Below are 15,866 nucleotides of genomic sequence, written 5' to 3' on the forward strand. Positions count from 1 at the left end.
ACACCCCATTACCTCACTTTACACCACTCCATTAGCCCCAGTACAGCCAGCCTATTTCCCATAATCCCACTAAGTCAAACAATCTGTAATTCATGATGCCTTTGATTCATAGAGAGAAACATCAGCAGCAGCAACAACAACAGATCCAGCAGCAGCAAGAGAGGAACAGAAGTTTAGCCCGCAGGGGCCCAGGACGTCCCAGAAAAAGGAAACATGGCCTATGCGCACTGTCTCCACCCTCCAGCATGTTGGATTCTAAGTGTGCAAAGTGAGTACGGAGCTCAGGTGTTGATGGGGCCCAGCTGTGCTTCGCTGAAGCTAAAGCCTGTGGTGTTTTTGCAGGTTGGGCAGAAGCGCGCTGTACTCTGAGGACTCTGAGAGCGGCGAGGTGCTGAGGAAGCGCTTTCGGGCCTCTAATAGAGACGAGGAGGAGGATGCCAGCGCCTCGAGATTGAAGAAGAAAAAAAAGAGCTGGATTGAGCAAGAGGCATCTTTAAGATACTCTCACGAGGTCAGTCTGGAATATTTCAAGAGCATTTCTGGCTCCAAAATATCTGAACAAACATTTAGGTTTTTGTTTTCTACAGCTGTATTGCAGACATACAGTTGTGGTGCTCATATTGCAGGTTTGATACTATGTCTGTTAAAAAAAGGCTGAGATGCCTAATAATAATTGCTGGAATTCTTCCTAATTGTGGAATTGTGCTCTTTTAACAGACACCCAAAATGGGCATGAAAAAGGGTCGTGTGAGTGAGCAGGAGCAGTTGGCATCCAAACTTGACAAGGCGTTATCCCTCACGAAGATGGGGAAACTCAGCAAACCCTCTTGTAAGTTCATAGACGGTTCCTCAGGGAAGTCCAGGGCTAGCTCTGGAAGCAGGATCCCAATGCTTACTGACATAGACATGAGAGTCAAGATGGGGAAATCAAGCCTGTCTAAAGATCTGAGCATCTTTCACAAGTCTTCCAAAGGAGGTAAAAGTAAATTGGGTACCAAAACGAAGCCTTCAGATCCATGCCTTAAAGGGAAAGGCCAGCAGAAAGCTCCTTATTCTCCAGTGAGGTCAGAAATCAGCAGCTATTCTAACAGTAAGTGCAGCGTTTATAAATAAATACCAAATTTGTCATGTTTTATTAATTACGTAAGGAGGGATTTCTGCTAAATGTTTTTTTTAAACGCTAGAATCCTGTTATTTGTGGTCTTTTTATATTTGTTGATAATTGTTTACCTATTGTTTGTGTTTTCCAAAAAGTGCTTACATTTGCATGTTATGGATTGTGTCTAATTCCTTATTTAAATAGTTTAAATGGATTTAAATGATTAAAGGGGACATGGAAATCTGACTTTTCCCTATGGCTATAATTGGGTCCCCAGTGCTTCTTTCAACCTAGAAAATGTGAAAAAGATCAACCCAGTATCTTAGTTTTGGTAAACCATTCTCTGCAAGCATGTAAACAAGGGTCATTGAAATTTGGCTCCCCTTGTGATGTCAGAAGGGAATAATACCACCCATTAATCTGCACTATCCACTGCCATTTAGTGCAGAGATCAGCTCATTTGCATTTAAAAGGACACACCCAAAACAGCACATTTTTGCTCACACCTACAAAGTGGCAATTTAAAAATGCTATAATAAATGATCTATATGGTATTTTGAACTAAAACTTCACATATGTACTCTGGGGACACCAAAGATTTATTTGACATCTTAAAAAAAGTCTTGTGAAATGTCCCCTTTAAAATGCATCACTTATTCGGCCTCATTCCCAATTAAGTCTTTCCGATTCATTTTAGACACGGATTCAGAAGAGGATGATTCCCTGCAGGATGGCTGGCCTCCCAGCTCCATGTTGAGGAGAACAAGGCCACGTTCGGAGCTTCCCGGCCTGTGCAGCACTCAGTCGTCCAAGAAAAAGCGCTCGTCGTCCAAGAGAGCCTCTTCATCTTCGTCATCACTCAAGTCCAAGCAGGCAGCCAAAGAGAGGAAACATAAGCACTTTGCTTTATTGCTTCAGGAGGCAGGCGTCAGCTCTTCTGAGGACTCATTTGACCAAGGTTAATAAAGCATACCTCACTATGCACAGAATTAAGATGGCTGCCCCTTGCTTTGAGCCTTTGTTATTTTTGCTCTGTCTTGTTGAATTTTTTTTTACTTGTGACCAGTGGTCACGTTGTTGTTTTTCCTGAGAAGCCATTTTTAAGACGCTTGCGTCAGAATTTGCTACCTCAATGTTCTGTATATAATATAATTGGCTCTTGTTAGAGTCCTTTTTAAATGATTACTTTTATAAAAATGTCTTGCCATTGTGCATTAAAATGTGTGTGGCTGTGTGGAAAGTTCTTTGATTGTATTGCAGTTTGGTACCCAAGCTTTATTAAACATGCTGATTTCATTTTTACTGAAAGTGAAACATCTCTGTGTTCTCTGTCTCTCGCTTACATCTCTTGCTGTAGTGTTAGATTGCAACGCTCCACATTCTTGATTCCCTCTGTTGTTCAAATATCCCTTTCACCGGTGTAAAGCTGTAAGGAGTCGCATTAATTCAGTGCTGATGAGATTCAATAGGCCAAGTGAATTTGAAAAACATAATTAACTAATTAAAGATGTTTAACACATGAGAAAATGTTGAACTGAGATTAGATTTATGTTCGCTTCTCTACATTAAAAAATATATAAATACATGTTTTACTAATATTAATTTGTGCTGTAGAGCGATGCATTGCTTAAAAATCTACTGTAGTAGCGCATACTAAATTTTCGATAAAACACTTATTTAACGCCACACTGTAAATTATATAAACTAAAACATGAATCCTTCCAGAAATGTTTTTCCACTACAGTGAAACGAGCATGTGTGAACAGGATAAGCATTACGGGATATTTGGAAAATAGGGAACACCCTGGTTTTACTAAAAATGAATAACCTAGCATCTCTAGAATGCTCGCTCTCTCCCTGCAGCTGCTTGGCCACCCCTCCACCTCTGACCCCTTCTCCTACCCATGATGCTTTTGAATGTCTATTGGTCTGTGCATTTGCTTGTCCTGCTGCAACAAAATAAGAAGCAAAGCGGTTGGCTGGGAGTAGAGCAGCCAGCTGTTCAGCGTGAGGTCACTATCCATGTCACCTGAGCCATGAGCATTGTTCTGTAAGTAGGCCACCACCCTCTTTTGCTGTGACTTTTTTAGTAATTTCTACTAATTTGTTCTTATGCTGTTACAGAACCAAAACATAAACAAAAAGCACTGGGTAAAATAGAGGTTTAACATGCTCAACTCCTGTTACATGCCTTCAAGCCATGGTTATGTTTGCATTTGAAACTTGCTTATATATTTATGGTTTTTCCCTACTTTCCCCTTTTTAGTTTGATGGATCGTTTTCTATTAAACTTTCTAATTCTGGTGTTTTTAGATGCTGGATTATATTTGCTGTATTAGCCGTGTCACATAAGATAATTATAATGTTTGCTTTTAGTTCTTAATTTAAACTATTGCTGTTTTAATTTTTGAAGACCCTATAAAATAACAATTTTGTAGATCAGTGTTTCCCAATCCTGGTCCTCAAGGACCCCCTCCCAAAATGTTTTAGATGTCTCCTTATTTAACACGCCATATTTTAACTCATTAGCTTGTTAGGGAGAGATGTTTACCATTTTGGAAGGAGGCTAAGTTGAATCAGGTGTTTAAAACAAGAAGACATCTAAAACTTTCTTGGACTAGGATTGGGAAGCACTGCAGTAGATAATGCATCAGCACAAAAAATAATCATTTTATTGCTGTCTTTAACTTAACTAAATCTTTGCAGTGAATCACTGTAGTCGCACATAACCATGGCTGAAGTGTTTAATGGCCTGAGTTCTGCTCGGAGCAGATCCAGAGTCTCAGGAACCATGGAGGAATGTCCTCACGGAGTCTGCTTTGTGTTCCTCTGCTTTCTTTTTCTTGTAAACATCCTCTGCTTGCTGTTGACTAATGTAATACATGCTCTAGATTTTAACACTGTTGTCCAGAAGCTCTGGCATCTGTAAACTCACACGTACGACATAAATCGACTCTTTGTCTGCTACAAAAACCACATACCTCTTTCACGTCTGTAACAAACTCACCTCTGGCTTTTGCCAACTCACAACCGCACTCAAACATCTTGTGTGTCTGCATCTGTTTCCATCTTTTAATGTGTCCCTCACCCTCTAGAGAACGAGAGAAAGGGGGGTGTTGTTTAAAGCGGGTACCTGCTGTCTTACAGTTAGTCCTTGAGAAATCTCTGTCCTTTTTATGGGGTTAGACAAGCTCCAAGCTGAATAGACTGTTAATAATTGATGACTTTCTTAGTCAGGGATTCTGCCAGGAATCTTAGCTTTCTGCAGCGCTTGTGGCTTGTTTCTATTCCCATTTTTCCCTCAGCGATTCAGCTCATTCAGCACGTTTGGGCAAGGCCACGTTTACTGGCTTTTCGTGTTTGCTGTGAGCTTTTGCAATCTCGATTTGGACAAGCCAACAGCCATGCTGGTTTTAAATCCTACCCCGAAGCTCAGAAGGTTTTAAAGCCACATTTGCGAGATCCTGCCTATCCAGCTTAGTTATACGCTGCCCGCACGAAACCAGGCTTTGTCCCCTACCACTAATCTTGTGTAGTAGTGGGTGGGCTACAGTATTTGAGCAAGAACACGTCTATCTAAAGAACGTCATCCTAGATTATAGCGGATGATGGGAATACACAATACCGAGAGGGACACAGCGGCTGGCAGAATGATGAATTACGGAAAGTGATCTGGTATTCATAGCTATGCAGATTGAATCCAGTGATTTTATGTTCCACACAGCAATTTACGAACTTGAAGGGAAAATGCCCTTTATGTGGTGGATATTTCCGTTTTAATTGCTTGGGGTTAAAGACTTGATTCAACAGCAGATGATTGAAATGATGGGTTATATCACAGGATTTGTGCAATTCATCTTCATTGTAATTGAAAAACTGTTTTAGCAAACATGTTAAATGGTTTTCTTCCAACCGTTAACAGAATATTTCACCGAGCGAGATGATTATGATGACGACGATGATGAAGACGAGTATGATTACGAGCTTGATGAGAGTGACGGGCTGTGTTCGTCATTTGTAGAAGAGAGTGGACTGGGTCTTCTGGCACGCTTTGCTGCCAGTGCCATCCCCAGCCCCATTATCACCAATCCCATCTCCATCGTCCAACTAGAGGCTAAACAAAAAGCCAAGAAGAAAGAGGAAAGGCAAAGTCTTCTTGGTAAGAAAGTCTTCTACCTCCGTGAATTGCATTGTCCACGTCTTTCTCTACACTTCTATTTGTGTCAGTAATCTTTCTAATGTGAGATCAGCTGCTCTTCTGTGTCTCTTGGGACTTGAATTCCCAGGTGACAAGGTTATGCATTGTTATTGGCTGTCTATTGTTGTGCTCTGTCGTGTGCATGTGTGTGTAGGGGGGAATTGAAAGGTGATGGCAGATGAAAACGCATTGTGCTTGGAGCAGTCACTCAGTAGGGGTGTTATTCAATATAGACACCCATCAGCTGTGCCCCACCTTGAGAATGGAGTGTCATTATCCCCTCACTGCGCTCGTGTGCGTGTCTGGGTGTGTGTTTGCTGCGTCGCTGAAAATGTGACACTGACAGGCCTTGCTTTGATGAGGTTGTGCTGTGATCCTGAGCGGTTACCCAGCAGTGCGCACGACGTGCCTGCCAGCGGAGACCAGCGGCCCTCTTCATTAACTATTCCAAGACCCCTCGACAGCCAGCGCCCGTGCAACGTTACGACTTAATTTTGCCACAACATCTGGCCCTGTTTATTTCTCACATGTGCACATTATATTGTCGTTCTTAGTTTGCAAATGAATTGACCGCATGTGGCTTAAATTATGTAGACCGTTTAGATTTAGATTATGTAGATGGTTTAGATTACATTACTGGGATGCTTTTCATATAAGGCACTTTGCCTTTATGTGATTGTATTTATTATATAAGACCGTGTGTGCTTTAGTAATAACCAGAGGTTGTGTATTCTGAATTTTGTAGGTACGGAGTTTGAGATTACTGATTCAGAAAGCGATGTTAAGACAAGGAAGAAGTTCCCATCTCTGTTGCACGGTAAGCGATCGGCTCCAGAACTTCCTCTTTTGCCACCCGCTAGTGTCATGCGTGTCGACTCCAGCCCCAGCAAGCGTGGACGGAAACCCAAGAAACCCAAGTCTCCCCGGGAGTTCAGTTTCGACCTCACCGCTGATGGGAGCGAAGACGAACAATGGACCCGAAGAAGAAGCGAGCGCATCTTCCTCCACGATGCCGCCCAAGCCAACCCCATCTCTCCATCTAACAAAACCCCTCTTCCGCTCACTCCCAAACCTGCCCGTGGCCCCAAAGCATCTTCACACGGCCCCAAGGAGCTGGCCAGAGCAAAGGAGGTGAAAGACCCCAACAAAGTAAGTCCTTGTTTTATTGATGTAGATGTAGTCATGTGTGCCAGCCCTAAACAAACAGCCAGTGCGCTTGATATCAGCAGGTGTCCTGCTACATTTGTCAGACAAGAAAACCACCCGCTGTGAGTGTCATGTTGTTGGACACAAAAGACGACGGTGGTTTGCCAGGCTACAATTACTAGCCATCAACGTTCCTCCCTCCAAATCCTCCCTGAATCTTTTTTATAGCTTTTACTACACGGCTGCCTATTATTGTTTACTTGTCCATCCAGTACCATTGAATGCCGGTAATGTCCGATTGTGTCATGCATTTGCATGAGGCTTTTCACTCCTGTCTGTGCTGACGTTTTGGTTTTGTCCCATGTTTGAATGTTCTAGAAGAAGAGGATTAAGGAGACCCCCCTGTGTCTGCCCCCACCCCAGCTCACCAGTACACCCACTGAAAACTCTGGCGCTCTTCCTGTCAGTCCAGGGTGCAAGACCAAGGTCAAGACCAAAGCCAGAGAGGTAGCTTTCACATAACATTGATATTTGATGTTTTTAATATGATTGGTTGATAAGGAGGGAATGTATTAAACAAACACCTTAACTATCTTATCTGTTGAGTAACCAAAGCACAAACCGTTAAAAATATTTGCTATTTAATTCACATTTTTTCTCTCTGCAAAAATCCATACTTTAAGCAGGTTAGTGTTAAGCAGCCATTTTGTATTGCACAAAAGGAGAAGCACAGAAAGGGATTAGAATAATTTTACCTGACAGTCTCCAGGCCCTTGATGCAAAGTCTTTTGGGAAAAGCCTTGCATTTAAATGAGTTGTCCCTTCCTCTGCCCCCCATCCTACTCTTTACGGTGCTGCCCTGAGTACCCACCATGCCCAGAGGAGGGAGGTGTGATGGTGAATGAAAGGGGGAGAGAGAGAGAAATGAGAAAAGGGTATAGTGCAGCAGAGCAAGCCTAATTAGACTGCACACTCAGCAGGAATGCAGTGAAATTAACCAAACGACATCTCCCTCCATCAATTTCTCCGCCCCATTCTGCCCAATTTATTTATTTATCTGTTACTTCAGACGTGATTTGTTCTCGGGATAAATCTTCGCTGCATTTTATAACTCTCCACCGCTGCTATTTTTCACCTTATGTATAAATCACATGTTATAATGCACAGCGCAGAAGCACGGCAATTCCTCCGAGTATTTGCCGCATTCCAAATCAAGAAGTCCTACATCTCGCTAGCTGAGCTTATCACTCATCTAAATGGGTCTTACTGAATCAATTCTCCTCTAGTAAGCACATGGGTCTCATCTTTAGAACTGAGCCAACAATGGCTCGGTGTTCAATATTTCATATTGTCAGAGGAATTGGGGCAAAATGTGCTTGAATTCCCCCAGCAGGCCCGAGGGAAGGGCGGCGCTGTCAGTAAACTAATGGAGAGTATGGCTGCCGATGAAGACTTTGAGCCCAACCAAGACAGCAGCTTCTCGGAGGACGAGAATCCCCCCATGAGTGCTCAGCCTGAAAGACCCTCAACTCCCGGTAAGACTCCCACATACATGTGCATTAAAATCCACCCTGTAGGCGAGACCGCTGAGGCCCCCCCTTGGCAATTTTTAATTGTTGTTTTATTACTATCCCAGACTTCATTTTCTTGGCCGTGCGTGCAATTAAAAACGTGGGGGAGAGTTAATTTCACAGCCTATCTCATCTTAATCTGCCATTAAAAATCAGAAAATTGATTCGGCCTGATTGCGTTCATGCGTTAATGGGATGAGCTGGGAGAAATTGCACGTGCATTTTCAGCAACATTTCAGGCTTTAAGGTGACAGCGTGACTTTATTAGGGGTATGAGTTTGGACACGTCTTTCTCACATCCCTGTCTCACCCACAGCCCCCCGGAATTGTGTCATTAACAAAGATGAACTCCAGGATGGATTGCGAGTGCTCATCCCTATGGATGACAAACTGCTGTATGCCGGACACGTCAACACCGTTCACTCTCCTGACATGTAAGACACCAGTGTTTCCATAATCTATTTATTCTAATCTTGTCTTATGTGTTTTTATTTGGACAGGGTGCCTGAATTTGAGGAAATTTTAGAATGGAAATTCAATAAAATTAATAAAACATTAAATTGTTCTTTAACCGTCTGCAGTCAGACACTGTGAAAAAACTTAAAAGCTATAGCTAAATAAACCACAACAGATTCTTTAAAAAAATGTTCACTATTAGTGGGCGTGAACTTTTGCTAGTTTTTCCCCATTGTACGGTTCTTTCCCGTTTTCATGGAAATGTTTGGAAGTGTAACATTGTTTGACCAGGAAACAGAAGGGGTGTGAAGAGTCTTTTGGGAAAAGTTGACAGGAATTGGCAATTTAGTTTTGTTCGGAATTTGTAAATCTTCTGTAGACTTTCATTGCCTGTTATCCAGATGGATGAACAAGTTTTAGTCTATTGAGGGGTAAGAGACTTCCTCTCAAAGTCATCTTTTAAGGGCTAATCTGGTGAACTATGTGAAAGTGGTGCAGCATCTGGCCGGGGGATCTTTAATGAGAGGGTCTCCTTTGCGTTTCTGCCCTCTGTAAAAATGACTCGTCCTCTATTCTAGTATCATTAGCATGGCGGCCCGCAGCAGCGCATTGAAATGCGTTTAGCATGCGGCGCAGAACCTTGTTTTTCCTTCTTATCAATCTGCAAGCAGGGAGCAGCCATCATTCAAACGCCTGTCACAATCCTTCTCCCAAATTCCAGTGATCTGCCAGAGAGGTCAGGCAACATTATGCTGAAGGGAAAAATATTTGGATGCTGGTTCCTGTGTAAAACAGGATACACATTCTTTATCAGGTCATTTAGGAGACATTGGGGAATTTTTCGTCTGTTAATTTATAGCATGAAATAATGAGAGACATTTGTCATGTTTTGCCAGTGAAATATCACCCACTACTTCACTTGCTCTCCGAGTGTCTCATCCTAAAAATAACCGGTTCCTGTCAAGAAAGGTGCCTTTGCAAAGTACTGTATTTGACTCTTAATTTTTTACCACATTGGTTTTGTGTAACCCTGAAAAATGGATGCGAGAACACTTAGAGAGTCGGAGTGCTCAACAGGAACAGATTGCTTGTTGTCAACATTCTCCTCTGGAAATGTATTTCTGTTCAGATCATGGTACACAACAGCTTGATCTCATCCACAGATTGAAAAGCCATGTTTGGGTACTCAGATGTTTATATGCCGTCGCCACTGCAGTATGCATCGCCCGTCTTCATTAACATTGTGTGGAGCGTGAGCTTCTGCAGGCGTGAACACACTTGCAGTTCATGAGAGCGAACTGTTTAATTGTGCGGTCAATAATTCACACAGCCAGCGTCGAACTGGAAGTGAAATGCAGAGAAAGTGTCTATTCTTAGCCTGCACCTCAGCTTTCACATAGCCTGTGGATTCTGCTCAGAAAAGTCCTTGGCAAAGCCATTGTCACACATACGGACGTGAAGACCATGCTAATGGCACAGGCCCATTATTTATGGGTAATGGGAACTTAATTGAAGCTTTCGCTCCATTCGTCAGCAGCTCGCTAGTTTTATTCGTTTTCACAGCCGTATATTTGTCATGTGTTTTAATTATATTTTAGAGAAGTGGTTGAAAGTTCAATAAAAAATCCCTAAAATTCTAAATGTTAGGGTTAAATCTCTACAAACGAAGCATTTCGAAATGCAGTTATTCCCATTAATATGCAAATTAAAATTTTGAACTTCCTGTTTATCATTTTTTAAAGAAACCATATAAAAAGTACCTTTGTGTGCAAGAATTTTGACTTTCAATTACAAAATAAAGTGGATAGGGGATGTGGACATTTACAATTACAATGCTGACTGGCCAATAGCTGTAGATTATTCAGTTATTTTGTTATAACTATTTATTACCTCTACAACAAGCTATATATCAATGCGCAGCACCCATAGCCAATTGTTATTTTTGCTGCACAGCAAAGTTTCCTCATGGATATTTGTTTAACCATTATAAATAACTCCATTCTAACCATAACTGCCAAATACTTTCCACCTATGAACAAAAACAAATTTTAGGGCAAACTTTCTTGCGTTGTAATCCCATATCAGGCAAGCCATCCACAAACATGACAGATATTTAACCCTGCTACATGTGACCTGAGCTCGGTCAATCTTTCTTCCCCCTGAGGCAGCTGGTGTGAATTTATTCCAGGCTTTGCAGGCAGAACCAATCAGGTCCAGCCAGCAGAGTTCCCCCCCTCAGGCCTGCTCCAGGAGGAAGTGATGTGGGGGGGAGGCTGTCCCACATCACCTCCCAGGTCCATGTCACAGTAATAAGGCTGCCACTTGGTGATGGACACCTCTGAAACCAGGCTCTGGGTCCATGCTTGAACTGCAGACACCCTCATGAATCCAAATGAATAAAGGCCAAACATCCAATTGTCAGGATTTTTTTTAATCAGGAGCCCCATCTTGACCATAATGCGTGCAGCTGCATGCATGCGTCCATGCTGATTTATGTAGGATGTGCTCTTTCCACTTTTTAGATGGATTTTAAAGAACCGGTCATTGTTGTTCGCTTTTTGCCAACAACCCATACGTCTCTTGTTGTCTTTTGTTTATTTGATATGTTTGCATGGTGGTTCGCTCTGGCAATAGAAACTTAAAACTTTTTCTTGAGCTAGAAGTGGGCGTTTTAGATTTTTCAAAGGTGAAAACTGCCACCTCCTTGGAATAATATTCCAATAATATTCCAAATCTGGAGGGAGAAGCCTATGTTTGGATTCTGCTCTGCCTACACGGTGACTTTGCCTGGCCTGGCTTCTTTTATGCATTTTTCCATTTGCGTCAGAGCCTGTTTTGGCTCGCATGCGATATGTAAAGAAACTGTTTGACTTCTCTTTCGTATCCCCACTGCTCTGACTTCTTGACAGCAAAGACAATAAAGGAACACAAAAAGGATGAACATATTGGGCAAAGGAAACGTCCAGCCCCTTCAAATTTTGTCTCCGAGGTTGAGCTTGAATAAAAAGGAGGGATGTATTTCTCAGAGGAGACTTGTCTTAATGTAAGAATAGCCTTAGCTCCTGGGCTGCTGACTCCAGACCCTCTATTTCTTCATGTAACAGAATATATTTGGAGCCGAAAGCGTTAAGAACTCGCAGAATATATTTTGATTAATTCTGGAAAATAAAATATGAAACTGTTTATTTCAGTACACATGCACGCTGTTTGATAAAATAAATTGTTTATCTTGGAAATCTTTCATTTGAAATGTTTTGAACTTGTTTTGCGTTAGTCACACAGGCCTCATTTTCTATTGGTTAATGTAAACTAGGTCACATATTTGTATTGGCAGGATAGATATGTACTTCACAGTTTTGGGTAGTTCATAACAGTGTCTCCTTTCTTACAGATACAGTGTGGTGGTGGAGGGTGAGAGGGGGAACAGGCCACATATCTACTGTCTGGAGCAGCTGCTACAAGAGGCGGTCAGTACAACACATTGTCCGGCACCATTTACTGACTTACATACATGTTACGGCTCATCACTGCACGGCCTGTGTGTTTGACTCCACAGGAACAGTCTTTAGCTTCGTCTTTTTCTGCTTAAAGGCCTGGGGCATGCTGTAATATAGAAGCTGTTTAGCACTTTCCCCTACTATTAAGCTAAGGGGATGTTTCGCTTCACTACCTCTATGCGTTGGTTTAGGCGTGCACACACACTTATACTTCCTTTCGTAACTAATGTACCGATGGAGACCGTCCACTGCCAAAAGAAACAGCCCTTTCTAAGATGAATTATATACAACAAAATATACATTTCCTCACCAAAAAATGATTCATTTGTTATTCAGGCTTGAAGACAGATGATCGCAGAGTGTCGTTGAGTGAATACACACAGGTGTTGATTTAATGTTTTTTCTCTGATCCACACTACCTCCAACAGATTATTGATGTGAAACCCCCATCGGTCAGATACCTTCCCCAGGGGACCAGAATAGCAGCTTACTGGAGCCAGCAATACCGTTGCCTTTACCCTGGCACGGTTGTCAGAGGTAAGGCTTTCCTGTTTCGCTTAATTAGGATCCTTTCACCGACTAATACCAACTGTTAACCAGTGCGTTTAATACAGTTTTTTTATGCATTTCTCAAGTGGAAAAATATGTACAAATGTCCACTGTCCACCGCAGTAAGAGAACCATTCAGAGCACAAGCTTGTTTCATTTCCTTTCATCTAAATCTTTTAGCCAACCCCATACGCACTGCCAGATAAACTGGGCCGGGAATGAAGAATGATGTGGTTAGCTATGTGCGCGGCTCTCTCTATTATTATTTATTTTCCCTCCCGCTATGGAAGGAGGGAGCTGGAGACTTGTCAAAAAACTCTTAAAGGGAGGTCGCTGCTACTGCTGCTGTCAACCAATGAGAATGAAAAGGCCCTGTATGAATCCCTGCAGCCTCGGCTGCACCGCTGAGAAATATGCGGTTGCTCTTTTTGACGGTCGTTTGCACAGCAGTATTTGCACTCGGTGGAAACGCAAATTGAGGTGATATGCATCCTTTTGCATCAATCTTCAACCCTGTTACCTGCCCCTAGGGTGCCCTGACATGGAAGAAGTGGATGACTTGATTACGGTGGAGTTTGATGATGGAGACACTGGCCGAATCCCACTCTCACATATTAGACTGTTGCCGCCGGACTACAAGATTCAGTGTGAGTATTCTGTGCTGTAACGAAGTAGGGAGTGAATGACAAGACATAGAGTGCATGAAAGCTTACCTTGGTGTCCAAGTTATATAAACATCCTAACTTTACTCTGTTTGAGTTGGGGTTCGTGCAGCAAAGTGATTTTGTTTGGTTTTGCTCTTGGAGCTTGATGATTGAGTAAGAGATGTTTTTCTTTCAGTTGCCAGTGGATTGGATGTTTTTGAAATGAGACTGAGAGTTTTGAATGTTTTTGTGTGTAATATTTAAGAGAACTGGGTAAATATTAATGCATGGATGGCTGTGAAAGCGTTTGTGTATGACAACTTTAAAAAATAAATGAGGGAAGCACATGGATACTTGCCAGTAGACTGGTCAAGTCCATTTATTTTCGTTTTATTGACTTCATTGTTTCTTGCACATAAGTCAATTAGGTTGTGAAATATTATAAATGCTCAAAAGTTTTTTGCTATCTGTTAGTTACTTTTCTGAATTAAATTTGTGTGTGCCCATACAGGTGCTGAACCATCTCCTGCCCTCCTTGTGGCCAGCACCAGAAGACGAGGAAGGAAGTGTAGTAAGGATGCACCTGATGGCAAAGAGACGACTCCTAAAAGCACAGAAGAGGCTGCCCCAAAAAGTAGAGGACGAGGAAGGAAACCCAAACCCAAGCCAGGTAATTTCCACTCCTTAAACCCAAACACGCATAACCTTGCTTACGAGTTTATAAAGGCAAAAAAACAGAAGTACTTTCTGTAAAAGTGGTTAATGCTTTGGTTCAAATTAAACATCAATCTGTCAGTTCTGGTGTTGCTGCAATGAGAAATGTGATCTTGCAAAAGTGAATTGGTGGTTTCGTAGATATTAAATGGCTTTCCTATGGTTAGAAACTGCTTACTGCCAGAGCAGGAAAAGCTTTTAGCCTTCCAGCATTTTTATGTAGGTAAGTGTGTTTTTGGTCTGGCATATTAAAACCTTCCCTCCTGTGCTGCTTTCCAGAGTCTGAAGTCGCTCCAAAGGAGCATGAAAAGACTGACACACCGGCCCCAATGCAGGTCCCCGAGAGGCCCCTGTCCAGCCATAAAAGCAGCCCACGGCCAGGTAGAAAAATTAAGCAAGTCGGCACAGCTAGCCCCTCCATCCCCGTATCTAATGAAAGCCAGAAGAAAACCACAGGAATCAAGCCCCCAGCCAAAGTACGTTCCCAGCCACAGTCTGTGTACTATCCACCGCTCTACGGAAAAGTTCTTTCTGTGGATCTCTATAATGAGCCCTCTACTTCTGTGGCCTCCTTTATTTCCAACAATGAGACGGAAAATCCCGCAGGGAAAGGAAAGCCAGTCAAGCGCTTGCGAAAAGCTGAGGAGGAGACATTTGGTGTAAAAACGCAGCGCAAGCAACCTCAAACTGAGATCCTTATCAAGCTTGACCATGAGGGAGTCATGTCGCCCAAGACCAAGAAGACCAAAGCCCTGATGATGATGGAAGGCCAAAACCTTTCCAAAAGAGAGAATAAGCCTGTGATGGGTGTCAGCTACACTACTGTGTCCACTTCAGGAGCAACTGACAAAACTTTCAAAGCTAAAACCAAGCCAGTTGAGACTGACCCCTCAGAGAGTGCGTCGACCTACAGTGTTCGTAAGATGGGGAGCAGCAGTGAGGGTCTGATAAAGGTCAGCGGCTCTTTGGAGAAGGAAAAGGAGCCGGAGTGTCCCAATTGCAGTAGCAGTAGCAGCAGCAGCTCGGAGTCAGATGGAGAGGAGGAACAAAGAACCTTGCAGGAAAAGAAATCCAAACAAGACTCAACCAGCTCCAACAGCTCACGGGCATCAAGCCCCACCTCTTCCAGCTCCTCAACCAGTAGCTCCTCATCCTCAGCTGGATCCCACTCCTCCTCGTCATCTTCATCATCCTCCACCACCAGTGATGAAGAATCCTCCTGCAGCTCCGATGAAGAACCAGTGCCTGTGTCCCAAACATCTTCTGCCGAGCAGGCATCACCTGAAGAGGAAGAAGAGGAGAAAATTAAGGCCAAACCAGGGCCTTCTTCTAACCTCCATAAGCTTCAGAAGCAGCAGGCATCTACAACACAACAGCAACAACGAGACCCGCAGCAAAAACCCCAGAAGCAACAGAAAGTGAAGCAGGGTGTTGGCCGTCCCAAAAAGCGAGAGGGAGTCCACCTCCCAACAACTAAGGAGCTGGCAAAAAGACAGAGACTCCCGTCTGTAGAAAACAGACCCAAGATTTCGGCTTTTCTTCCTGCCAGACAGTTGTGGAAGTGGTTTGGGAAACCTACTCAGGTGAGTCAGTGGATTTTAGGGATGTATGAAAGCCAATGGGGGAGATGCCAGGCGGTTGTGTATTTTGCCTAACAATTTTTCTTAAATGTTTGACAGAGACGGGGAATGAAGGGGAAAGCCAAGAAGCTTTTTTACAAAGCTATAATGCGAGGGAAGGAAATGATCTGCATTGGGGACTGTGCCGTGTTCCTTTCTGCTGGACGACCCAACCTTCCCTTTATTGGACACATCCAAAGCATGTGGGAGTCATGGGGAAGCAACATGGTGGTCCGTGTCAAATGGTTCTATCATCCAGAGGAAACCAACCCTGGAAAGAAACTTCATGACAAAAAGGTCATTTTCTTTACCTGTGCTCAATAAATAAAAATAATAGATGGCCATTGCACTTTATCTAACATAGACTTTAGGT

The 15,866-nt window shown here is 42.9% G+C and overlaps 1 protein-coding gene across 4 annotated transcripts in view; it reads left to right on the forward strand.

The window, feature by feature from the left end:
• tnrc18 (trinucleotide repeat containing 18) overlaps positions 1–15,866 on the forward strand; it is a 54,821-nt gene that overhangs the window by 34,796 nt on the left and 4,159 nt on the right. For 2 of the 4 annotated variants that reach the window (XM_065255427.2, XM_073814022.1), the window contains exons 14-28: positions 113–268; positions 343–511; positions 718–1,090; positions 1,797–2,057; positions 5,022–5,258; positions 6,043–6,446; positions 6,822–6,950; positions 7,834–7,978; positions 8,331–8,448; positions 11,862–11,937; positions 12,396–12,504; positions 13,047–13,163; positions 13,672–13,830; positions 14,154–15,457; positions 15,554–15,790. In XM_065255427.2, the coding sequence (XP_065111499.2) occupies positions 113–268; positions 343–511; positions 718–1,090; positions 1,797–2,057; positions 5,022–5,258; positions 6,043–6,446; positions 6,822–6,950; positions 7,834–7,978; positions 8,331–8,448; positions 11,862–11,937; positions 12,396–12,504; positions 13,047–13,163; positions 13,672–13,830; positions 14,154–15,457; positions 15,554–15,790 (3,994 nt within the window). The remainder of the gene's footprint in view (positions 1–112; positions 269–342; positions 512–717; positions 1,091–1,796; positions 2,058–5,021; positions 5,259–6,042; positions 6,447–6,821; positions 6,951–7,833; positions 7,979–8,330; positions 8,449–11,861; positions 11,938–12,395; positions 12,505–13,046; positions 13,164–13,671; positions 13,831–14,153; positions 15,458–15,553; positions 15,791–15,866) is intronic. The other 2 variants (XM_065255429.2, XM_065255428.2) reach the window with 2 other exon arrangements.

The sequence above is a fragment of the Paramisgurnus dabryanus genome, chromosome 3 (genome assembly GCF_030506205.2).
Source record: "Paramisgurnus dabryanus chromosome 3, PD_genome_1.1, whole genome shotgun sequence".
Taxonomy (NCBI): domain Eukaryota; kingdom Metazoa; phylum Chordata; class Actinopteri; order Cypriniformes; family Cobitidae; genus Paramisgurnus; species Paramisgurnus dabryanus.